The 26,555-nt window shown below is 41.8% G+C and overlaps 1 protein-coding gene across 1 annotated transcript in view; it reads left to right on the forward strand.

Moving 5' to 3' along the window:
• The first annotated feature begins 8,962 nt into the window (after positions 1-8,962).
• Positions 8,963-26,555, forward strand: part of CPA6 (carboxypeptidase A6) — an 87,325-nt gene continuing 69,732 nt past the window's right edge. The window contains exon 1 of the mRNA XM_075742998.1: positions 8,963-9,060. Coding sequence (XP_075599113.1) covers positions 8,963-9,060 — 98 coding nt within the window. The remainder of the gene's footprint in view (positions 9,061-26,555) is intronic.

Consider the following 26,555-nt stretch of genomic DNA (forward strand, 5'->3'; position numbering starts at 1 on the left):
ATTCCTTCTTAATCAACTTTCAAACAGGTAACAGTGTATTTAATGTAAAAAACCTTACCGTTATATGCTTTTTACTCTCTCCACCCTTGCTACATAAGTTAAAAGCAGTTTCTCTGCAGTAGGCTAACTGGCCTTTTTGAAGTGTTACAGAGTAAGACTGTATTACAGCTGTTCTAGAAAGGGATGCCATTAATTATCTGTATTTCTGACAGGTAACTGAGAATATTGACAGAATGTGCAACTGCCTCTAAACCACTCAATGGCATTTTGAACGTGAGAGATGTGTGGAATGGAAAGAAACATCATGGCACTTCTCTTGTTCTGGAGGGTAAGAATATATTCTAGTAGTGGGATGGTACAACCTTCAGATAGCTGCGTGGCAATTTCCTCTTAAGTATTGACCTTCCTAGCTCTTAGAGAAAGCTCTAGATTAACAGTCTGAATCCTTGGATTTAATCCAGAGAGAACTGGCTCTGAGCTAAGAGATTTTTGCTATGGAAACAGTTTCCATGGTGCATGGGTAGTCTGACTATCAGATATATCAACCAATTTGACAAAATTTGACCAAACTACAAATATATTTATTTTCCATTTTCTTGGAAACAATGGTATTCTCAGCTGCAGTCGGTTGTTTATCCCCAGTCATAACTGTATCACAGGAAGAAAAATGGGATTCTGTCAAAATACTTCCATATTAATAGAAGATGTTACTTGGATGGTTGGATGGACTATCCCTGACAGTTGTATGGATCTTCACGACTAAGATTTGCACTAATAGAGGGCAGCAAACTGTAATTCATTCCCAGGGAAAAGGTGTCACAGCTCTTCTTACTTGGTGTCTTAGAATAAGGAGAGTTTTCACTCCATGGAGCCCAGGTTCAAAAATGTTCATTGCTTGTCTGGTATGTCAGCTGCATGTTGTGGGCAAGAAAGCAGGACACCAGCTGGGCTGGAAGGAGAAAGGAGAAAAAGAAGAAGGAGGAGTGAAGAAAAAAAAACAAACAAACAAACAAACAAACAAACAAAACCCCATCCCAAAACCCCAAACCTTTTAAAGTTTAGCAAGATAGTTGAATTGATAATTGAATAATTGAATTGATAATTGAATCTGAATTGAGTTTTTTCACCTGGAGAACTTATCTACTATATTTACTTAAGCTTCACGTATACCTGGGCTAAGTGTTATCATAAAGGATTATCCCACTACTAGTCACACAGAGATTGAGGGATGATATGTGAAACATTTTTAACAGTGTTGAGAAACAGCAGAGAAAGGCATCATTTACAGAGGTAACAAGTTGCTAGCCACTGACTGACTACTCAGAGAAGTGAAAGATGGTTTAACAGGCTCCTAAGGGGTAAAGGTATTTTCTACTTGTTACTGCTCAGTGGTTTCATGTGTTTACATTTGTGGACAGTAACACAGCAGCTGAAAAACTTTTTTTTTTTTTTCATGCATTGCTTTCAGGTTTTTTCTTGTTCCAACAGCAAGACATCCTATCAAGAGACAAGTACATTTTTATGTTTGTGGGGGGCAAGGAAGGGGTTGTCATTTGCTTATGCAGGGAAGTTTAATCAATCCAAGGAAAAACAAAGTGAAAAAAAATTTGCACTCCTGTGTCCCAGCTACTTGCTGTCATGCCTGAAATCACCATGAGAGCAATGAGTGATGAAGACTGCCTGCTACCCAAGTTATCAAGCACTAGGTACTTTAATGAAAAAAAAAAAAAAAAGAGATACTGCATTCAGATCACATACTGTAAGGTCTAGCTTAGATGTCACCTCAGATAACTCTTCCTATCAACAGCAAAGAGAAAAAGCTAAAATGTCATCTAAAATGTGCTTTAACTATACCATGTGTCCTTCCTGCACTGTAATGCTGTGTGAAACAGCATCACCAACAAGGATGTCAGGTGAAAACAACTCTTGGTCTGCCCAGAAGGAAAATATTAATGAACATCTTTAGCATTTTTTATTTCTTTCTACAAACTGTTTTCAATCCTGTCTTTTAGTAAAGAGTTAGAAACAGTTTTACAGATTGTCCTTTAAAATTTTTAAAGGAATGGGCCCCCAATAGCAGATTGCTACAGGTAACTTTCTAGGCATATTCTAATCTTTCAGTGTGCATTTCTGGATCCCACAACTTCCACTAGATAATGAAATGATGAAATTCCTTCCTGAACCAAAATTATGTAAAGTCAGCTCTTGTTAAGTCAGTAAAATATTTGTCAAATTAACTCAATGGCTGTAAATTCAAGTAGAGTGTTAATCAGAAATATGGGGGTTTGAGTTCAGATAATTTTTTTTTTGCAAGGTATTTTCATATTTATGACTACGCTGCAACTTATGGTACTGGAAAGCTTCTGCCACACTGCCTCTTCTGGTTTTGTAACCACTCACCTCTGATCTGAGCTGCAAGGCTATATAGCGTGTGTTCATGGGCTTCAACTACCAAGATGAAGAAGATAAGTATCAAGTTAACATCAGATGGTAGCAAAAGCCAGCAGCTCCCTGTGGGCTAGGAGCATCAGCAGCTCCCTGGGGTGGCTGGGTACCACAGGGAAGACAGGGGCACAGGGGCAGTCCTGGGCATTGGGCACCTCCCTGGGGACGAAGACAGGCCTAGGCCAGGACGTGGGCCCATGGGTAGGCCTGGCTTGGTGGGGCCCATGGCTGGGCAGGGCAAGGCTGTGGGGAGCTGGAGACCGGCCCTGCTGCAGCGTCACTGGGGCAGGGGCTGACATGGGGCCCTGGGCTGTGGGCAGGGTGGGGGAAGCCCTGGGCAGGGGCAGGCAGGGCTGTGGGCAGGGTGGGGGGAGCCCTGGGCAGGGGCAGGCAGGGCTGTGGGCAGGGTGGGGGAAGCCCTGGGCAGGGTGGGGGAAGCCCTGGGCAGGGGCAGGCAGGGCTGTGGGCAGGGTGGGGGAAGCCCTGGGCAGGGGCAGGCAGGGCTGGTGGTGCCCTCCGGGCATGGCCGTTGTCTATCTCCCAACTGAAACCATTTCCTCTCACGGCAGAGCTCGTGTGCATCCAGGGTGGTTTTTTTAAAGTTGATGACAGGTGGTGGTGTCTCACTCCAGTGCTGCCTGCTTGTAAGACACAAGGATGCTTGCATTAAATATGCTTTTGGGGGCCCTCTTGTTTTGCTCCTCTGTTCTCTTTTCTGACATATTTCACCAGATCTAGACTTCATTCCCTGGCTTTTTAACATTTCAGAACTGGAATGACAGAATCCTGTAATACCAGTATTTTTCACCATTCACGTTTTCCAGTCTTTTCAGCATTTTTCAGTATTCAAGTTGCATAAAGCTCTGAAGTACATGCTACCTAATTATATACAGTTTCAAGCTATTGAGGCATCCAAATTTGAAGGAGGACAATCAAAATATCATTCCAGGCACAGATGGTAAAATGACCTGATAATTATCAGGCAATGTTAAGGGCGAGAAAGGGAGGAGGAGGAAAGACACTTTTCATGCCAGTGCAGCTGACAGATAAATTAACAACTCAGTAGTTTCTGTTTCACCTACCTCCAATATGATATTCTGCGTAATGTTCCCCTTCCTCCCAGAAGATATAATGATAGTGCATTGCAGAACGTCTGCAGCTGGGAGTTGTTTGGGGAGCCACACAGCACACTATTGCACTGAACTTACTCTTTCCAAAGTACCTCTTCCTTCTAAATATTTTCCTGTGTGCATATATAGTAAGAGCTAGTTGATATAAATAAAACTTTGGCACCTGTCATCTTTTGTGTGCAGTAGCTGCTATAGAGCAGTTATAAACGCAGTTCGCTGGTTCAGAAGTCACTTAGATTTCTCACAGTATTTCAAAATAAACAGTGTTATTATTTTTCCTTTCTTCTCAACATTATATAAAAAAATTAGTCAGTATCAAATGATTGCAAATACTGTGTCTACTAAAACTAGATACCACACACCATCTTTCATTGTGAATGTGCTGCTCCCCTTAGAGTAAAAGAAGTGAAACTGTATCTAAGCCTGAGTATGCTCAGACAAGTTTGAAACTTTGGAAAGGAGTATATTTGCCTTTTAAATTAAAAATACGATCTAATCAAATTCACTAATGACATATGTGGTTATTGTCAGGAGACTCAAGTGCTAGACTTACAGTTGCCAACGACTTGCTCTTTCACCTGGGACAAATCATTCAGACTCCCCATATCTTAGTATCCCCATCTGCAAAACAGCTCAAAAATACTGGTCACATGAAGTTAGAGGAAGGCTGACATCTTTAGTGACTGCAAAGTACAGAAGTTCAGAGAGGGCTGGAGGAATGTGCAGTACAAGTTCAGCGTGTTACTAGACACAAATCATTTGTACAGAAAATAAATACACATGATTTGTGTAGGAGGTGCAAGAAAATTTTAAATTGCCATCCCTGTATTTCCCAGTGTGAAATTTGCACCAGGACAGAAAAGCTAGAGAAACTGCTTGCCTAAGAAAGACTGACTACACTCAAATGAAAATCCTTTAGGTTCAGATACAGGAAATCTTTTTAATGTTCTCTATGAGTGCTAGCAAGATTAAAGTGACATCTGAGACAAAGTCAACATACAGTCACACAACTGCAATTTGCTTATGCAGTTATATGCATCTCTCACTTTAAAAACAAAACAAAAGGTTTAAGAATTGTCAGGAGCAATGCTTTTTTCAGAACTCTTGGCCAAAAGTTTGAAGCCAAGTGGCTACATGTGTCTTGAGGCAGAATCTCAAGACAGAACAAGCTTTCCTTCACAATGTTCCCTGCTGTACATCCTTCAAAGAATTTTTTTTCTCCTAGGGGTAGTTTTAAGAAGGAATTCCATATGCCTGAAGAAAACTATGAACGCAAGTATAGCAGTCTTTCCGAGACCAAAACCATGCTAAGGAACAAAATTCATCAGGTGATGTAATACTGTCATCCGATGTTATCTACCAGTATAGTTTCTAGACACTCCTGTGGGGCATTATCTGTTGATGGTTTGTACGTTAGACATCTAATTTCCTTTAGCTGCTTCTAAAGCATTCCCATATTTAAGCATCTCTAACTCTACAAAACAGAAAAAAATATTTAACCTGTGTTCCTCTCCTTCTGTAGAATAACAGAATAATAGCAGAAAACAGAAATAGAGTTCCATTCTTTCACTTAATTGAACCATTTTATAGCAGTTCAGTGCTATTGACAAAAGTTATAAAATGACCGTTATAGTAATGCAGCATCCGCAAGTAAGCTGAAGACAGCGTCAAGATTCTTAACTGCAAAACATCCCTTTTAAAGACACTTGTAACTCCTTTTAGAAAGCTAATTACATCTGAATACCCTCCAAGACAATGCTCAGCATTGGTTCATTGTTACAAAACTAGCCAATCATTTATTCTTTCCTGCGCTGCCATGTCTTAGGTGATGGTGACAACCTCCCGAGCACAAAGTTGTCAGCAGACAGAAGGAAAGACCACAGAGCTGTGTTAGCAGGCTGAGCAGGAGGTTGAAGCAACTTAAAGGAGATGGGAGTTGGGATGGTGATGGGGAACGATGTGCTTCTGTATTTAGGTAGCAATCCTACATACGGAAGCACAGACACCCTAAGTGTCTTGCCTCTGCAGTGGCCTCGTACCCCAACTAACTTTAGACAAGCTCATGTACCACCAGCAGCTTATCCCTGACAGTACAAAGCTCAGCACAACCTGAACACTGGACCCTAGGAGTGGGTAACTCCTCAGGCTACCAACTCTCTGTTGCTACAGTAGCACTCCTGACTATGCAAAGTGGTTAGTTAAAGTTAATTCAGCCATGGCACTCATGCGTGGATTATTTGCTTTCATGTTCTTTTAGACCCCACACCTAATCTAGCACAGAGTCGGCAGGGCCACTTTCACTGTCCTTCATCCTTTGAGGTCTCTGTGCGAGCTAAAAGTTGATCTTGAAAAGGACATTGCACTCAATGAACTTCAATCTCTTTTACCTAGTTATAGCAATGCAAATCCCAGCATGAACACGCTTATTCCAATTTATTATTAACCGGTATGATTTAAACCTAGTTTATACTCCTGTTTCTGAACCATTACAAAATGGTAGGGGTTGGAAGGGACCTCTGGAGAACATCTAGTCGAACCCCAATGGCTCTAACAAACGTACAGCAAGGATTATTCAAGCTAATGCAACCTACTCATGAAGGTGAGAGTTGGGACAGCTCAAAGGTATAAAATGTGCTTAATAAGAAACTATTTCTCTTTTTCTGCTCTTCTGTGCAATTACAGGCTTCTCAATAAATGGCATGTTCTCAAGTTCAGGTACCAAATGTAGGCTGTCTGCCCACTCACTTTACATGAAGCCTTTCTTGTTTTCATGCCATGTAGAATTGCCTCTGTTTTGGCAGCCTGTGTTCCTTGTAAAGTGTGGGCTGCTGTGAGAAATCCCACATCTTGATTCATTAAGAGGGAAATGATATCTCAGTCTTCTCTCTCCAGTTCCTTCACAGGTTCTCGTCACCTACAAGTCAAAGCTGCACACCAGAACCCTGGTGTTGGCAATTCCTCTTTTCAGCCCCAACAAGTGAAGGAAAAGAAACTCTTACTTTCTTCCTCCCAAATTCTTTGCTTAGCTGGGTGGAAGTTTTATAGCCCCATCTTGTCAGGAAAGTAGGCTCACCACATGCGTAACGTCCAGGCTTGACTACAGCAATTTAATCCTTTCCTAGGGAGTGCCAGCCCTCCCTCCAGGTTGCCCAGTCACCTACTATGATTTAAACTGATGGACCAGGGAGAGACCAAAGGATCTTTATCCCCCTCACTATCCCTACCTCCGATAAAGCCATTTTTTATATTTCTCCTCCAGCTTCTCCACAGCTCTAAAAGTGTATTTTTAAATTCATTTTAAACAGGCAGACGTAGTACATATTAAAAAAGATAGCAAAACCCTTCTTTGAGTGTTTATTCCACATTTTGTTATTCATCTTTACTATACAGTTTTGGTGTTGAACTCCCTTTGTTTCTCACATCTTCTTGCATTTGACTTTCAAGGAATGTTGCGGAAAGGCAGGATTTAAGACTGAAATCTAGAGCCACAAAAGCCCATAATAAAATTCTCCCTAACTCCAATGGAGCCAAGTTTTCCTCTTGAAAGCAAAATTTTAGAATAATAGCCAAACTATTTTGCAAACAGAAGCCAATAGTAAATTCTTCCTAACTCCAGTGGAACCAGATTTTCATCCTGAAAGCAAATATTTTAGAATAATAGCCAAAGTATATTTTGCAAACATTTCAATAAATTGGTGTATTACCTGATGCACCTCAGGTATAGCAAGGATACATAGCAAGAAAAGTAACCAAGAAGAGCATGTGAAATAGCGCACTGGGTTTTGCTTCAATATCATACTCATGCCCTCCAAAAGTCATTTACTCAACTTCGTGACAGCTGACTTTTTACCTTTGAAGTCACCTCTGAACATACAGTAGAGATTCTATTAAATAGGTGTGTGTAAAGCTAAAGTTGCATTTATTATGAGATTGAAGATTTGCAGAAAAAGTTTTGGGGTTTGCCTGTAAAACATGGAAAGTGTTTTCACAAGAGATGTGCAACATCTCATGCTGAACACACATCTGTGTATAAGCACACACACACACAAATTCACCTCTGCGTAGCCTCACCAGAAGTGAATTTCAGATTTTCAGCAGGGTATGTTGTGGGGAGACAGGCATCTCAAGGGGAAGAACACCAGCAACCAGAAGGGAATAATCCTGCCCTGAACCAAATCTTTTCCATCTCAAGACTCTATCGCACAACTAGTGTCAGATTTGGTGCCAGTATGGAAAAGAGACAAAGGAAAACGTCCCTTTGCCTTGCAGCCATAGAATATGAAGTGTGTGGTTTAATGCAGTCTTATTTCAAAAAGCTCCCTGTGTCTCTGAAACATTAACAGGGATTTACGGTAGTTCTCACACATGTTCAAATGTCAGCTGGTTTTATTTGTCTACAGCCCACTCATTCTTTTTTGCTCTCAGAGAAGCTGAGAATCAGTTGGTTTTGAAGCACTTTTCGCTCTTTTTTATGAAAGTCAACATAAAAAGTATCGAAGGGGCTATCAATTTATTCCATATTGGCATTACATTTTTACCTACTTTTTCTTTAACAAGTACTCCATATGTTTTCTATAAACTACAATTATTTGCAACAAAATTCTCCCCGTTTTCCTTGCTATTCCTGGTGCTCCAGTGACTTATCTTTACGTGGATCTTTCACCCTCACCAGTGTGGAAAAGAGCAAACCCACAGCTTTAAAAAAAAATAAATGCTGAGTTTGTATTTTATTTTATTTTATTATATCAGTTTCTCTTCCCCTTCCCACTACTCAGGCCCAAGATTTCTGGCAACACTGGTAACTTGAAATCCCACTTTCTCCTCCCTTCGTGGTTCCTAATGGACTCTCCACCGCTTATGTTTTACGTAAGCATATCTCTGCCCTCTCTCATCAGACTCAACGCTTTTGCCTAACGGGGAAAATCACGGCGATAATCCCCCCGATGCCACTTGCTGCGCGTTAACCGGCCCTTGGCCGGCTGCCTCGGCGCAGCACCTGCAGGCGAAGCCCACCCCGCCGCACCCCTCTTCCCCACGGAGCCGCCGTGCCCTCGGGGGGGGGGGGGGCCGCTCGCCGCCGCCCGGCCCTTGCCAGCCCCCCGGCTCCCCCCCCCCCGGGGCAGGGCGGCGGCCGGGCCGCGCACCCCCCAGCCCTCCCGGGCGGGCGCCTCCCCGCCCCGTCCCGTCGCCGTCCCCGTGCCCGGGTGCGGCGGGGCTGCGGGCGACGTCCTCCTCCGACTTTCTCCCCTCGCCGCTGGCGACCGGCGACACCTCCGACCGCCCCGCTCCTCCCGGCCCCCGCCTCCGCGCCGGCTTTGTGTGCGCGGCAGCCGCCACCTGGGGCGGGCGCGGCGGCGGCGGTGGCGGTGGCGGTGCGGCCCCGCACCATGCCGCTCTGCGGACGCCCCGCCGGGCTCCTGCCCCTTTGTCTGCTCTGCCTCCAGGCTGCGCTGCCGCTCCGCGGCCACCGCGGCCGCTACGCCGGGTAAGTCTGCCCGCTGCCCCTCTCCGAGCCGGAGGGGCTGCGCGGGGGCGCGGCGGCTGCAGCAGCACCGCAACCGCGCTCCCTCCTCTAAACCTTCCCCAACGCCGCTAGCAAGAACCGGCTTGTGTGTACGTGTTCGGGCTTTTCTTCCCGCTGCCGAGCTGTTGGTTTGCTTGTTTCCATTCAGTTGTAGCTTGTTCCGGCGCTTTCTTGCAATAGATACTGTGAGTCTCTGCTAGCAATAGGAAGGATGCTACATTGGGGAAAGGAAAAAAGTTTTAGTGTCGTTGCAGAAAGAGAAAATGCGATTATACAGGGAGAAAAAAAAGTTTTAGAGGCTTCACTGAAGTGAATGAAGGTTTGTATTTTCCTTTGGGAAACAGATTTAATGGAACTTAAAAGTGTTTTTTAAAAAGTTAAGCAATGTGCACTCTTACTGAATGCATGAAAAGCCCAAACAGAAGGGAACCTGATTAACCTTACTGTAAGCAAATGAAGACTTTTACGTGTATTTCATACTAGGCTTGCTTTCTTTTCTTTCTTTCTTTCTTTGCTCTTTCGCTCTCACTCTCTCTCTCTCTTCCTCTCTCTTCTCTCTTTTTTTTTTATTTAAAGTTAAAATTTGTGTTAGAAAGGGAAAGACTGAACTAAGTGGTAGTAAAAGGCAAACTGCGGTATCATTGTTAGGCTCTGCCTCCAAAGTGTATGTTCTTCTTGCCTGGTTTAGAGACTTTGTTTTTAGCAAGTATTTAACAAAATAGTATCTCCAAAAGACTTGTGATGTAAATGAAAAGTCAGATGAACATAGGAGCATTAGAAACCAGTGGCATCTTTTCGCATACAGTGCAAAATTCATTCAAACTGACCAGCAAATTCCTCAGGATAAGCACACCTCCCTGTGGAAGTAGGAGCTGTATTATTCTTTTTTATTTTATTAAAGTAGCCAAGCCAGGCATGTAAGTTCTGCTGCTAAAATGAAGTTTAAAAAAAACATTCCCTGAGCTTCAAGGATTTGGTAACGGGATATGAAACCATTCACCCAGGGTCACTATTAGTGATAGATAGGAGTTAAACAATTGACGGCTGTTTCACCATCTCTGTTCAGTTCCTTGGGTCCCCGTATCAATCTGCAGTGTGAAACCAAACCATCTGCCCCAGTCAGGAGCCCTCCTGGCAGTGCCAAAAAGGAACAGGACAGAACACTAAACTGTTTTCTAAAGCCAGGGTCCTGCCATAAGTTTTGTACAGCAGCACTGCTCTCTCTGCTTAGAGCCCATTGCACAGTCATGGTCTCAGTAAGACCCAGTTTTTTTAAATTCAGGATTGTATTCAATTTGTTTGCAGATGACATTCAGATGAATAACAAATTCCCAGTGCTGGTACATAAGTTTTTCTGAATACTAATTACATGAGCTATCTATTAATTGGTGTATGAGATGTCAAAATACACATTTTAATATCCTCCATGTTTAAGTGAGATTGCCAATCTATAATCAAGTCGGTTAAAGTAGAAAAAAATGCAGGCAGATTCAAGTATTGTACCTCTGCTCATTAATATGATTCAGCAATTTTGTCAAAGTTTTAAAAATAATTTTCTTGTTTAAGCATTTTATGTGCCCCAGGTGGTGTGTGAAAGACCCACGCAACCTCTCCCTGTTGATCCCTGTCCTAGAAGTTTTTGCATAGAGTCTAGCCCAGAAAAATGAGACTTCTCATCGGTTTCCAGAATTTGGGCAAGCGCAGTGAAAATCACTACTCAAAAAAAAAAAAAAAAAAAAGGCTAGAGTTCATTATAAAAACTCTTGGTCAATAGGCAATTGTAGTAGGGGGCCAAGATACATTTACAAGCCTTGCTGAAAATGTGGTCACATTTGTAACAGAAACCAGAATGTGTACCACATGTGTAACACAAACTGGAAAAATAACCTGATATTTTTCCCACTCTACTAATCTTTTCCATTTCTACTATCCTGGCATTATTTGTGTCAATAAAAGATGATGAAAAATTAGTTTGAAACAGGATGAAGGTTTCTTCAGAATTTCAAATGTATCTTGTCCTTTTGAGGCATCCGTCATCAGCCCAGCATCGTGGGCAGGATCATTTCATTTCCTCTGTGTGTGCAATTGATTAGAAACAGTCGAGCAGGTATTGCCATCAGTACCAAACCTGGTCATCACCCAAGGGGAAAAGTTTTTTGTTAGGGTTTTTTTTTGAGAAAGGCAGTCAGGAGGTGAATATAGTTTTCTAATGCATCATTAAAAGGGGTGTCCCAACCACCTGACTTCATTTTGTGCTAAGATATGTGTGTCAATCCTGGTAACTTCTATAGTGTCAGCAGCTGTACCATATAGGGGAAAAGCATAAATAGGGCAAAAGGATGAGAGAGAAAAAGAACACAAAAAGCAATGGAAAACATTTCTCATAAATTCAGGCCAGCACTAGCAGGCACAGAGCAATTGTAGCTCTTGAGCTGAGGACTCTGACCTAAGACAATTAATTCCTATTTCGCATGCAATACCAAACTTTCAGAGCAGGCCACATATGCCATATGGACATATCTTTAAGCAGATGTGTTGCAGCTACCTTTGGGAAGTCAACAAATAGTTGGGAAGTCTCAGCAAGGAGGCAGCAGCTCTCATGCCCACTGAGTTCTTGCAAAGACTGAGGAACAGGTAGGTGTATTTGCCTCCCGCTGCCTCACACAACACACAGGAGTTCAACCTGCCTCTCTGCTCGTCTGCGTGCAGGAACTTAAGAGGAGCTTGGAGCTACTGCCTTTGCCTCTAGAAGACATTGCTAATCAGCTACCCTACAGCAAAGTCAAAACTATACTCACAGAGAAACATTTTTTCCTTCTCCCATTTGTGTGCTCTGTCCAAAGGGAGATAGGCAAGGGGGTGACACATCAGGGTCTGGACAGAGTAGATGCATTATATTTGAGAGGATTTTCCAGGAGGCCATTACCAGAGGTTCAGACAGGGCCAGCAAGGATAACCAAATGTATGGAATGGTTTAAGTGCCTGAAATAACCAAGTAAGCTAGGACTCTTTGATGTTTAATAGAAACAATTTAAGGCCTAACAGATGTCTACAAGCTTTGAGTGACATCGATGTGGTGGATAGAGATCAGTTGTTCACTGTTTTTTCCAGTTATAAGAAGTAGGAGGCATAAAATGAATCTAGCAGGAACCAGGTTGAAAAGAAACTTCTTCACCACACAGGTGTGAGACCTGTGGAAATCCTTGTTGAAAGATGTGAAATGTTTACAACGATTCAAGGGAGCTTGATGGGTCCATGGAAGGGCAAGTTACTAGGTATGCTACTGAAATGCCATCCAGGAGATCACTGTGTTGAAAGTAACTGTAGGCTGGGAGAGTAGTTACTGGTAATATAAACTTTTGCCTCATTGTTACTCTTCCTTGGATAGTTGTCTTTTGAGAGTTTTCCAAAGTCGGGTACTGGATCAGATGGACTTTTTGTGGGTTTTTTGACCAAATGCAGCAATCTACCTACTCAGGAATCCTGTGAAGAAGGAGATAGCTTTCCACTAGCAGGTCAAGATTTCTTAGGACACAAAGCATCTCTCTCATTTGTTCTTTAAAAATCACTACTAAGATCTTTTTACTCCAGCTTATCTACCTCCACCTGTACATGGTTGTTGGGCATGTTCCCTCCAATTTTTACCCCGCTTCTCTTCTTCCAAAGCCTTTTCAGAAGCGTGTCTTGTCTCGTCTCACCTCTGCTCTCACCTCAGATAACAAAATGCAGGCAAAGGCTTAAAAAACTTGGCCAATTCTTCTCTAAAGTTTTTGCTGGATGTTTTAGAGTCTTTTTAAGTATTGAATCAAGATGGTAACTCCTCCAAAATGTTATTCCTCTCTGGGTTGCAGTGCTGCAGATAATTATCGTTTCTCTTGGTCAGGTGAAGGCTATGGTACATGCTTACATAATTGTGTAACAACCATGTAAAATAATTAGGGAGTGATGTTGAGGTATCAACAAGGAAACTGAAAAGAAATGTTCTGAAATCCAAGATATAGTACGCTGCAGCTTCTGGGACATCCCATCCTGAAAATTGTATAAACCAACTGTTCATGTAGATAAGCACAGATACTAAATCTGAGAACATTCAGCAAATTTCAAGTATTTTAATGCCCATTAATATCCCTACATACCATAGCTAAGTGCCTCTGATCCCACAATACCTTACACACAATAGATGGCAATTGTTCTGTCTCATGGAAAAAACACATGGGAGTGTGACGAAAATGAATTGCTGAGGGAATTGAGAAGTGCAAAGGAACTCCTCCTGTGTTATTCCCCTCTACAGATTTTTTCCAAATGTTTTAATCGGGGACTAAGAGATCTGCTTTGCTGTGTAAAAATATTCTTTCTCTCTGCTGCTCAGCTCTCCTTCCCCACCCACAAGTCAAAGTAAAATGTCATACACAGAACTGGCAAAAAAAGCATTTGGAAAGCACACCACCAGCATTAATCATATTCATTCAGATGAAAACCACACTTAGTGCTTCTCTGGATGGTGTCAGGGAGCTTCTAAAAGGTGAAAAGCTGTGAGCTCTCTAGCACAAACAATTTTAAATATCCTCTTTTCAAATAACCAATAATTCTGTAATCAAAGCACCACTGATTCCTAAAAGGAGCACAGATCAGTGAAATCCACAACTCAACACCGCAACTCTAATAACTCTCATCACCTGACATTCCCCCTGCACAATATCATTTATGTTCTCCTAGAGGAAAAAAAATAATTACTGCCAAGTTGTGATTCTTTTTCTCCTCTAAGTCCAGGCATGGTAAATTTACCTTTTAAAGTTTCTCTGCCCTCCTCGTTATAAATGAGAAATATGAAGTGGTTCAGTTGCTCCTTCTTTCCCTTTTTTGTTAAAATAATTGGAACAACAGTGCACATCCACATTACCTAGGTGAAGTGAATGCCAGGCAAGGAGGCTCTCAGTTCATTATGGCTGGGTCTAAACTGATCTCCAAATTCCTGTCACCATGTGTCCAAATTGGGACCATACTTGTCCAAATTGGAACCCACTGGGTGATGTTGTGGTTTCTGTCTGGCCTCTGCAGGTGGAAAAGAGGAGCAGAAAGCATGGAGAGTAAGGGAAGACATGAACAATCAGGACATGGGCAAAGCTTGCACCTATGCTTGGGAGCTTTGAACCTTTCCTAGGTTTCCTACATTAGATGCAACCTCTGGTCTTCCAGTACGAATGATTCTTTGGGAAGTGTAAAACCAATTTCAGTAAACATTTACACTTTCCTCACTTTTAAAAGTAGATATGTTACCAGTGGGAATGTGGTATATTATTAAAGAAAATTCATGTTCAGGCTTGGTTTTGAGTCCAACAATTATGTTCCGCAAAAACCAGGATACATTTAAGGTGTACTTAGACAAAGATACTTGTAAAAAAAGAGAATTCACGTATCAAATCCATCTAGATTCTCAATCTACAGTATCCACTTTGAATCCACCAGCTTCACTGTCTCATGGAAATAAGTAGGCAAAGAAATGTAGCTTTTCCCAGAGCTTCTGGTACTAGTTGTAGTGATCTCCAAAGCTCCCACTGCTACACTGTACCCACTTTCAGCTGCTGCTGCTGTGAATTCATTCTCCCAGAGTCACTCATGGGCTTCTTAAAATGAAGTTCTCAACTCTGAATGTTTTGTACAGGACTTAACAGGGTACAGATACTACATAAGTTACATACATATTGATTTTTTAATTAAAAAAATTGGAATCTAAAATATATGAGCAATTCACGTGAAAGACAGTGGAACTTACTTTTAGTCCAGATGGAAAATCACAGTTCTGGAAGGAACAAATTTGAAAATGGGAAGCAAAAAATCTGCTTTTCTTGAATACCTTGCTAATAATTTGTAGGAAATTTGTAGTTTCATACACTGCATAGGACTGTATCCCACACCACAATAAACAGGATCCCAAGGTCTCCTGAAATTCTAGTATCTGTAAAAATGTCATCCATATGTCTGAAACGGCCTTACATGGTCAAAATGCTGTAGGAAACATTTATTGCTCTATCCAGTTGAAGGTGAATGGCCACCATTAATCACTTCTCACTATCTCCAGGAGGTAAACTCTGTCATCTCTGTTTTGCAGAACTGTCCTTCACTTATCTTTTCTCCTTAATTTTACCTCTGAATATATAACAGAAATTGTACTCCCTCATCTGTTGTAGAACATAGTATTTAACAGTGTACTGTGTACATGATGTTCAGGCAAAAGTCAAGAAAGAAACAGATATGTTGATCATATATTGAGCGTCTGTTCAGTAGTCCTGTAAGCAAAACCTGCTGTGAGTATGCATATAGCAGTAAAAACTGAAAACAGGCAGTGTAGTTCACCATTCACATTTTTACTGTTCAAGCAGTATGATTTGTTTTGCTCCCAGGCAGGAGATAAAGAGAATTTTCCTGCAGTTTGACCCTCTACACCAAAAAAAACCCGCCTGAAAACCCAGCATTGTTACTGTCCCCTGTCCACCTAGCTTATGTATTTATGCCATCAGTATTATTTTTCATGCAGAAATCAACTTTCAATGAATCCTGTACTCTCCGTTCTATTTAAAATGATAAGGAGGTTTGGTCACAAAATGAGAACCAATAATTACAGTTATACATTAGACCTCTCTCTGAAAACCCTGCTGCAGGCAAAACTCCTTGCAGAACTTAACAGGACTTTTGCTCGTGTCAGATCTGCAGGAACAGACCTACAGTCAGCAAACTTCTGGAGGCAATTAAGCCCAATCCTAATTTTTTTCAGTAAATTTTGATTCTGATTTAAAGGCTTTGTTCACACGGTTAAGTATGAAGATGTGGTTCTGATTTAATATTGGTGTTACAGCAAAGCATGCATGGATTTTAAGGGTGCTACTGATTTACACCTCAGTATATCAGATCAGAATCAAACCTTAAACAGACACTGATTGTAAGGAAAGCATCTGCAAAGAAAACTCTAAAACTGCTTTTTGTGCAAGGCATCTGAGGGTAGGTGAGCCAAAGTACTCTGAACTGAAAAGATACTCAGCGCAATAAATGGACGGGGACAATATATTCCATTTTTTTCTAATACTTTGTCCCTTTTGAGCTTGCCAAATGAGGAGGAAGGCCAAGGACCTCACTGCTTTCTTATGAAACTAAAAGCCAGGCATTGCGCATTGCCCAGGAGGAGCAAGGACGCCTGGTCTTTGGGTGGGTGCTGACACAGGCTGGCATACAGCAGCAGGCAGGGAGCACAGACCTGCTCCTTCTGCCAGTGTCTGAATTAGGCTGGATGCTCTGGAGAAAAAGGTTCTGCTGAGCCCCCCTCTTCCCCTGGGGAATGATAAGACTTGCAGTTGTGCTTATTTAAAGAGAAGCCACGCCATAAAGTTGCCAGGCAAAGCAATACACAGAACAGCACTTGCTAAGATGTTCTAGGCTGCTTAAACACAGCCATGAAAAAAACAGAAATATAAAATAAAAAAAAAATTTTACTTTCTGTATGTTCTACATACAGAATGGTTAGAGCCTCCCTCATACAGCGGAGGCAGGACCTTGAAAATGAGTTTGTAGGGTGGTATTACTGTAAGGTTATTCTAAGAAAAACTTACTGTTTGTTATATCATACTGTATTTCACATACCTTCGGGAGAGTAATGGTACAGTTTGCAGCATCTCATGGTTGACTCAGAAAAAGAGGCTCTTTTTAAGTTAGATTTTTGTCTTGCATTTGGATAATAACTAATTAGTAGAGTATCCTACAAGTTTGAAAGCCTCAGGTAAACAGCATAAAAGGCGGTACATGTTAAATACAAGGCAACATAGCAGCTTGTTAGGCCAGAGGATTAGAAGACCTTTTTTTTTTTTTTTAAGGACATTTAGCATACATGATAAAACTATAGTCTGTAGATGGATTTTAAATGCGAATGTTTTGGCCATTTTCTTTTCTTTTTTTTTTTTTCCCCTTAGTTAACTTAGTTGATATAAATGAACAGATTAATGCATTGAAGTCAGGCATTGAATTATATAATTATGGGATAGGACCCTGAAAGAAAGTCAAGCCTTGAGGACAGATGTGAGAAATGACTTTAGCAGGCCTGATGAAAAACTGGTGCACTCTTTGATTTACTCCACCATACTCCTACCAAGATTACCACCAGATGCTACTCTAATGCTTCAGCGCAGTGACACGGCCAAACCCTGCTAACCCCTGCTAATGGCTGGCTGCTGCCAGAGCAGGCGGTTGTGCTCCCGCTGCTCCAGATGTGCAACCCCTGCTCAGGGACTGGCACTCCTCTGCCTACAGCGAGCCAATTCCAGGAGAAAAGAGAGCAAAAAAGCACTTCCCCCCCCCCCCCCCCCTTTTTTTTTTTTTCCTTTCCTGGACTAAATTTCAACTTGTCAGGCTGTGATCTGGCTGCTGCAGGGCCTCTGAGGTGTTCGTGTTGGCACAGGGAAGGGGCAGGAGTGGCTGATTTTTCAGTACCTGGCTGCGTACCTCAAGCCTCTTGATCTCCCTGTGCACATATGCACTGCAGACGGTTGTCTGAAAACAGTTAATTCCAGGTGTGAACTCCAAAGGAGCCCACCATGGTTTTACCTTGGCAGAATTTGGCTTCCTGACCAGTCCCGACTGCCAGATTCCTTTCCAGACCGATGTCAAAGGAACAATCCCAAATGAGTGTTTCAGGCTCACAGAGAAAATAGTGGGATGCTTATATTCAAATAAGCACCTTCTTAAAAGTGCAAAACCAAAGAAAAAGTTAACCTTGTGTGGTAGGTTGACCCTGGCTGAAGGCCAGGTGCCCCCCAAAGCCTCTCTGTCACTCCCCTCCTCAGCTGGACAGGGGAGGGAAAAGGTAATGAAAGGCTCCTGAGTTGACATAAGGATAAGGAGGGATCCCTCACCAGTTACTGTCACGGGCAAAACAGACTCAACTTAGAAAAAGTAATCTAATTTATTGCTAAGCAAAAACAAAACAGAGTAATAAGAAATAAAACCAAGTCTTAAAACACTTCCCCCCACCCCTCCCTTCTTTCTCTCCCTCCTCCCCCCAGCGGCACAGGGGCATAGGGAATGGGGGTTGTGGTCAGTTTATCACACATTGTCTCTGCCACTCCTTCCTCCTCAGGGGGAGGACTCCTCACACGCTTCCCCTGCTCCAGCGTGGGGTCCCTCCCATGGGAGACAGTCCTCCACCAACTTCTCCAACGTGAGTCCTTCCCATGGGCTGCAGCTCTTCACGAACTGCTCCAGCGTGGGTCCCTTCCACGAGGTGCAGTCCTTCAGGAGCAAACTGCTCCAGGGTGGGTCCCCCATGGGGTCACAAGTCCTGCCAGCAAACCTGCTCCAGCGTGGGCTCCTCTCTCCACAGGGCCACAGGTCCTGCCAGAAGCCTGCTCTAGCGTGGGCTTCCCACGGGACCACAGCCTCCTTTGGGTGCATCCACCTGGTCCGGCATGGGGTCCTCCAACAGGCTGCAGGTGGAATCTCTGCTCCCCATTGTTCTCCATCGGCTGCAGGTGGAATCTCTGCTCCCCATCATCCTTCCTCCATGGGCTGCAGGGGAATCTCTGGTCCAGCACCTGGAGCACCTCCTGCCCCTCCTTCTTCACTGACCTTGGTGTCTGCAAAGTTTCTCACATCTTCTCACTCTTCTGTCTGGCTGCAAAAGCTCCCCCTAGGTTGGGTTTTTTCCTTCTTAACTCTGTTATCCCAGAGGCACTACCACCGTAGCTAATTGGCTTGGCCTTGGCCAGCGGCAGGTGTGTCTTGGAGCTGACTGGCATTGGCTCTGTTGGACATGAGGGAAGCTTCTAGGAGCTTCTCACAGAAGCCACCCCTGTAGCCTCCCCTCTACCTAAATCTTGCCATGCAAACCCAGTATAGTACCCTCAGCCTCAAGTTTGGTGAGGGAGGACACAGGGGCTTCAGCCTTTCCTCCCCTCTATGATGTATGTTGTTTGTTACATAAGGTGGTTATGTCTTTCAATGCCTTGCATCTAGCCTCACCTGCCAAAAGTGTGTATCAAATTAGGGAATAGGTGTCCAGTGAGTTCAAGTGCTTTTGCAATTCAGAAGCAGGTTAGCAGGTGTCACAGACCTGCAGACTTTAGGACCGTCAGTGTCTCACCCTAGCATCCAGGCCCTCCATGTATGCTTAGTCCTTAGCCAGTGGGTGGCATGCAACCCTCTGGGTTGTTATTTTTCCTATGTCCATCCCTCTTTCCTTGGACCTATCATCTCTTCTCCATAAGATAACTGGCTTTTTTTGGCTAAATGATGAGTGATGGATAAAAAGGCACCCAAAAAGTCTGGTAGTCAGCACAGGCTGCCCCTGCCTGAACAAAGTGGAGGGTGATTTGTAATGATTAGCACGTTTCACTCATAGACAGATGGGAAACCAGTACAAAATGGTAGAAAGATTAATTAGCTTAAGCCTCTGGGGTATGATTGAAAAGTGAAATAAAGCCAGTCTCCTACATGGTAAGGAGTCAGTATAGACTAGTGCTCAAGATGAGTTAAGCCTTATGTCTCCTTTTTATGACAGGCAACCTCTCCAAATGCTATAAAAGCTCCACCGAGCAATGGTGGGTGAAGGGGTCCCAGGCCCAGGAAAACCTGGTCTTTCGCTTCTGCTGAATGAAACTGTAAGAGTGAGGAGAAAACCTGCAGATTTTACCTTGTCAGACCAGATCAGTCCTAACGATTTGCAGACAGCAAAATAGTGCCATGAAGCAGTTCAGGGTACAGAACTATAGAGAACAAGGGATCCACACTGTGCTCTGTGAAATCTGATCTTTCTGCATTGTTTTTCTTTAATCCAGTATCCATTATCTCTGCTGAAAAAATACACATGAGCTTTTACGTATGGCAACTGCACTGGGGGTGGTCTTTGAATTAGAAGGCATTTGCTCACAGAGCCTGCAGCAAGTCACGCCGGCTGCAGGCTGCACAGTTATACTGGAAAAAAAGAAGCAAACAGAAGACAAAAAGCATTCTTTTGGATGGTTAAAGAGGACAGGTCCATGAAAACTAGGAGGTCTGAGGAAAGAGGTTTCTAATATTCAGGTGTATTTGCTGTGAAGTGACATTAACTGAGGGAAGCGAGATACATTTTAAAGGTTTATTCTACAGGTAATGGATCTACCAGATTTCAGTTATCTTGTTAGAGCTAATGAAATACAGTCTTAATGATGGAGTAGCTAATAGCTGGCCAACAAAAAATGCTAAATAATCATTCTGTTAAAATGTATAAAATAAACAGAAAAAAAAAAGGGGCTTTATGCAGGAGGAGAATGCAGGGATCTCACTGGGAGGACCAGTTTCACAGCAGCCAATGGAAAACATAATTATTAGGTTGTGTTTAGCCACCGACAGTCCCTCTGCCCCACTGGAAAACATTACTTTTTTCAGGAGAAAAAATAACACAAACTTCAAGCAAACAAAGAAGGAGTTTTTAAATTAGTTGTTGTGGAAAGAACTGTGCTGCTTACAAGAATAAATAAATGTGTGAATGTCAGGTAATATTTTTAAAGTTATCAAATAGCATGCAGAGTATTTATTTTTAAACTGCATGGCTATAAAACACCAGATGTTGTACAATGAAGTAATGTCAGAAGAAGACTGGACTCTGTTGTCTATGAGGAACAGGCAGATGCTCGCTTTTAGCAGTGACGTCTTGCTCATTAAACACAAAAGTTGGCTTTCAGTGCAAGGATACCAAACGCTCTTCACTGACTTCAAGACTTGTGTCCCCATTGCTTATGGGGTTTTGTCATTTTAAGCTTAATTATTACTCATGTGAAACAGGGAAGGGGGAGTTTAAAATTAGAGTTTATTAAGTAGGTGTTATCTTATGGTAGGGATTAACTGAAGGAAACATTGCCTGTTGGATGAACATGGCAGCCAAAGCCAAGAGGCCTTTGCAGTTGGGGCCACACATTGTCTTGATGAATGGCTTAGGTCACTCAAGTCTATTTTACAAAAGAAAAATGAAAGTACAACAAAAAGATGTATTTTTCATTTGAGATGGAAACCCCAAAATTCTGATATAAACGCAAAGTATCACCTCATATATCGTGTTGCTTCTTGTATAATATAAGTTTTTGGCAGCTTATTCATAGCCATGTAGCATGCCAACTCCATTTTCCATGAAACTTTATGTAAGGATAGCTGGGCACAAAAAGAGTAAAACAAGAAAGAAGCTGCAGAAATATGGAGCTGACAATTTAATAGCTTTGTATAGCTCTGAATTTGTGTGGTATTAATTCACATAACATACCAAGTGTAGCTCAGTGTGCACATATTTTGCACGTCGCAGCTTTATTGACTGAAATAATTGCAAATGGAAATGAATTCACTTTATTAATTTATCTCAGTGTACAATGTAAAAAAGACAATTTAAATTGTATGTGTATATTCATATAAAAGCAGAGAATGTGATTTTAGCTGGATTTTTAAAATTTACCTAACAACAAAAATAAACACAGCTGTGTATCTCAGTTCTGATTTTAGTGGGTAGTGGACGTGTACTGTTGCGGCTGATTTAAAAAAAAAAACCAAAACCAAACAACCCTTCAGTTTATGATTTTGCTAAATCCCATTCCTTCCGGCCTATCAAAGCAGCTGTCCTCTTCTAGGACAAAAACTAGAGCAAGGCTGAGGTACAATATTGATCACAGGTTTCAAAATTTGTGCACTCAGGATAGCATAAGACAATGGAAACATTATGTATTTCTTCATGTGAAATTTCATCTCACTCTTCTAGTCCATTTCAGTCAAATTGAGCTACATCCTGTTTATCTACCAAAACTCAGCAAAATTAAATAGACCAACCAAATCTTTCCCTTCCCTTGCTCCAGTGTTTCACCTTTAGATAGGGAGCAAGTACATTAGAGGCTCTAGCTGATAAAATCACTGGGTGCTACAGCAGCAGAAGCAGATTTTTAGTGAAAAATGCTGCTTGGGGGACATATCTTGGCAAGCAACAGCTCCCTGATGGAAATAGCATTTGGCATCAAAAGTTCTTTTACAGAAGGCCTACGTACAGAGTTTCTCAGTTGTGGTTTTCAAAGGACCTTTCCTTTTGCTGGCTGTGCAGGTGCTGAGCTGAGATTACAGCCTGCTGCATAAAAACCTGCTCCTTTTCCTCGAACCTGCCTCTCAGTTCTAACCCCCCTGGTCTACTTCATTGTCCTCATGTCTCCTCATGAACAGCCTGCAGAACAGCTCTGGGTAGGGACTGGCATTTTACCACCTGCTGCATCAGCAGATAACTCCAGGTCTTTGTTGTCATGTGTCTGCAGTATAATCAAGTAATAGTAGTTTCAGCTCTAACACAGGTCTGTTGGATCCAGCCAGTATGATAAAGAGCAGTCTTACACTGGTGAAAATAAGCTTAATTTTTTACCAGTATGGATGCTTTCAGTTTAGGGATTTGTTTTCCGATGGACAGAAAGCAACAAGCACTGATGGGATGATTTGTTTAAGGAGCTAGCAGCTCTCTTCAGCATTTTGTTATTTTTTGTGACTTATAATAGCAGGAAAATTGCATTTATGAAATAAACTGATAGTTTCCATCAAGTATTGACAGACAAAGCTCAGTCTCTTAACATGTTGATATGCGCAAGCTTGAGAAATAGCTGATACCTGAGTGCAAGACTCTGCTGACACCCTCTGAACTCGGTATCTTGTTCTCCTGGATCCCTTTGGATTTTCTTGGTTTATTTGTTTGGTTTTAGTAGTTTTCTGGATGTGAGAGTTGGAAATTGTGATCAGTTAAGAGATGAGTAAGCAGTTACGAGACGAGTAAGTCATAAAGAGTAGGTCTAAGAGACATTATCTACCCTGTTTGTTTCAGCCCAAGGTAACTCATTCTGGATGAAGTTGATAGCAATGTCCTTTTTCACTAAAAACTATATGTATTTTTATATATTTACACAATTATGTGCATCAACATTTCTGAAATGGGACAGGCATCTATTATAACTCCAAACCTGTTAAATCAAAGCAACACACAGAAAGGTAACTGTCTTTCATACCAAAAGTACAAATGTCATGATGTCATTCAGTAAGGTAGACTAAACAATCTGTCTTTTTTAGATAAAAACTATAAAACCTTTAGAAACATTTACTGTATCAGGTATCTGATGAAAATTACAGTAATAAATCTGAGATGTTTTAGAAACCATATTCCCAGGACAATTACAGAATGCCCTAGGCATTTGCTGTCTGCCTGCTGTGAAGCAGAACATGTTTGCACCATGTTTCATAAATTTAACTTTTGCAGCATGGAGTGTTTTCTTCTAAGAGAACAGCAGTGAATTGTCTGTACAAAATGAATGACATAAAATCTCAAATGGAGAATTTGGTATTTCAGTGACAAAGACATAATACTTAAAGAAGATCTCTGCATTTGTGGTTTTTCTTGGTTTAGCAAACTAGATTCCAGATGGATGTTTAACAAATCACCAGTGCAGTAAATGCTTTTTAACAATCAAGTCATAAATAAATGTAAAGGCATGTCTCAGGAAATCAGTTGTAGGTTGTTAGAGCAGTGCCTGTAAGGTCTGCTTGCTACCACGGATGCCACAGGGCTCCAGCACTGAGAATGGTACTTGGCAGATTAATGGGATTTGCTGTGCTTTGTCAGCGGGCTGAGTCTTTCAAAGTAGCCCCTTCACCATCTTCTGTGCCTTCTCCCAGTAGAAAAGCCAAACTCATCACGTCACATTCAGCACAAATGGTCCAAGCCATAACTCAGTTGTAACCACATCTTGGAACTTTGAAAACACAGAGTCGCTGCTTTGCCAGTTTAGAGTTTCGGGAGGGCGGCCAAGGTACTGCAGGGCGGTTTTGGTGGAGTTACAGCAATGAAATCAGAATCCAGGCAAAAATGAACGCTCCTTAATTTGAGGAAAAAGTGATTACTAGGCAAATAGGTGAGATTTTCACAAGTTTCAGTTCAGAGTATTACGCCTTTTTTTACCTGGGTGGAAGCAATAACCTTGCCATCTAATAACAGCTCTGGCTTTTTCGTTTAGCAGAGCTCCCCAAAAGTAAATTACGATTTTTTTTCTTGGGAGCATAAGGGAATCCCAAACCCTACTGCATTAATGCTCAAAGAATGTTTTTCAAGTCACGCTTTTTCTTCAAGCTTATAACTTCGTTGTTCCTTTAGATGGCATGAATAACACTGTCACCTTATTTTCTGAGTTTTGATTTAACTATTGAATTGCTGGGGGAAAATGCAGACGTTGACTCAGGAATCTGAATAATTCTGGGGAATATTGGCTCAGAAAGTTCACATTTTGGACACTTGATAGTGAACAAGCTGTTTTCGCCAAAAGTTACAAGATTCTTCAAAATGAATGAAACTGTAATGCATTTTAATTCCCGTTGTGACCAGAATTTCCCAACCACACCCCACATCTTTACACAAATATTTATATTATCTAGCCATAAACTGACTATAAAATTAAATAAGAAACTCCATACTCCATTTTACAAACATTTCTCCGTAAATTAAGTTATATTGGTAACAGATTCTGAGCCCACAGAAGTCAAAAGCACTATTTGAAGTAGTAAGATGAACTAGTTGAAGGGCCATTTTTTCATGTTTTAAATTGTTAAGAAAGATTTTAAAGCTTTTGTTTAAAAAAAAAAGAAAAAAAGAAAAAATAAATAAAAAAAAAAAGGAAAAAAAGAAGGGGGGGGGGGGAAGGAAGAGCTTTTAGGTGTGCCAGTGACCACAGTAGCTCACATCAGATTGTGAATGTTTTATGCTGTCCTTTTGGGATATCAATCACAGGACCCATAAGCAAAGAGTCAGTAAAGGAAAGAGTCTCCCAGGCATGAGACATCTGGTTCTTTGGCAGCCTATGCAGACTTTATATTGCCAGCTTTAAATTGGGTCTTTGAGTTTGCCACATGCTTTAACTGAGGATGGGCTGTCTGGACTGCCATGTGTTCCTGGTTGCGGTAGCTTTAACATCTAATGTTTAGGCTTATTCCCCTCCCTTCTCTCTCTCAAAGATCTCTGCATAGGTGAAGCTTCACACTCAGCCCTGGTATTTAGGGCTTACAAGATTGCCCTTCTAAGCGTCTAAATATGCATTTCTAATTGGTTTTCTAAGGACTGGGACAAATTTACAGTACTACAAGAATTATGATCCTGAATATTCCTGTGCATTACCCAAAATTCTACATTTGCAGACATTCAAAAGAAGCAATTAGAAGAAGATTTCCCAACCACAAGACCGTTAACACATCCATTGACTGGTCAGAAACTTCTCAGTTGCTTACTTTACTAAACTGAGTCTGAAGTTTATATAATTGTTTCTAGCTTGGTGTCGGACTCAATTATCAAAAATCTTGTACTAGAGGAAGTCAGCTGGAGGAATTGTGCTTGTCAGTTATGAAAATGAGGTCTAGGATCAAACCGGGCATGTCATCTGAAACACGGATTGTAAATAGTCTTTTATATATATATATATGTATATCTTGATTTAAGGTATTCTGCAAAGAAGCTCCTTACTGCCTGTAGAAGTAGAAGAAGCTGCCGTTAGGGAGAAGAATTCTGATAGTTATCTCTTGAATATTAAGCCCTAATAAAAACATAACATTGTCTAGAAGGAGCATCAGTATTTTCCAGATGAAGTGAGCTAGGAAATAGAGGAATGGAGATAGTTCCTTTTTAATGTATTCCATTTGTGTTGATTACAGCATCCTAGTACTCTTGCCCCTACATCTGACACTTCAAGCATGTCTATGACATACCTGCACTGCTGAGTGATCTGGGGCCATTGTATCATCAGGCCTTCCGGAGTCATGGAGCCAGCTATATTCATACTTATCTTAAGAATTAGTTGGGTGGTTTTGTTTTCTGCTCAGATGATGCAATCAAGTGAATATCTAGTCATCTGAACTGTCATGTAAAATGGATCTCCATTGTGAACCTTTGTATTCAAACCCAGCAGATAAATAGCCTAATGCTTTTGTTTTCCTTTGCTCATATTTTTTTAAACTTCTTTTAGACTCTGCACAAACTGTTTGCATACTCTAAGTCAGGAATGACTGGGAAAGCAGAAGAGCATCAGGCCAGAGGACTGCAGTTAGCACTCCTCTCTGGCTCTGTGTGCTATTTATCACAAGTGTCACTGACTTCTCCTGTACCCCAGAAAATGATTAAACACCACAATATGTTACAGAGTGACAGTCAAGTGTTTTCGTACAAATGCCTGCTAACCTCTACAGAGAGACCTTTTTTCCCCAATTGTATTTTCTATAAAGTTGTAAAACCTCCTGTCTTTATGCCAGTCCCTCTGTTTGCCCACCTCTTCATGTCCAGATTCACAGTGTCTACTGCTTCACTTCTGTTGCTGCTGAGCCCTGCCCCAGCCTCCGTCTTCTGCAGTGCGATCCATGCTCTTGGGATAATGATGCTCTCACTTCTCTTCCAATTT

This window comes from Balearica regulorum, chromosome 2, assembly GCF_011004875.1.
Source record: "Balearica regulorum gibbericeps isolate bBalReg1 chromosome 2, bBalReg1.pri, whole genome shotgun sequence".
Lineage (NCBI taxonomy): Eukaryota > Metazoa > Chordata > Aves > Gruiformes > Gruidae > Balearica > Balearica regulorum.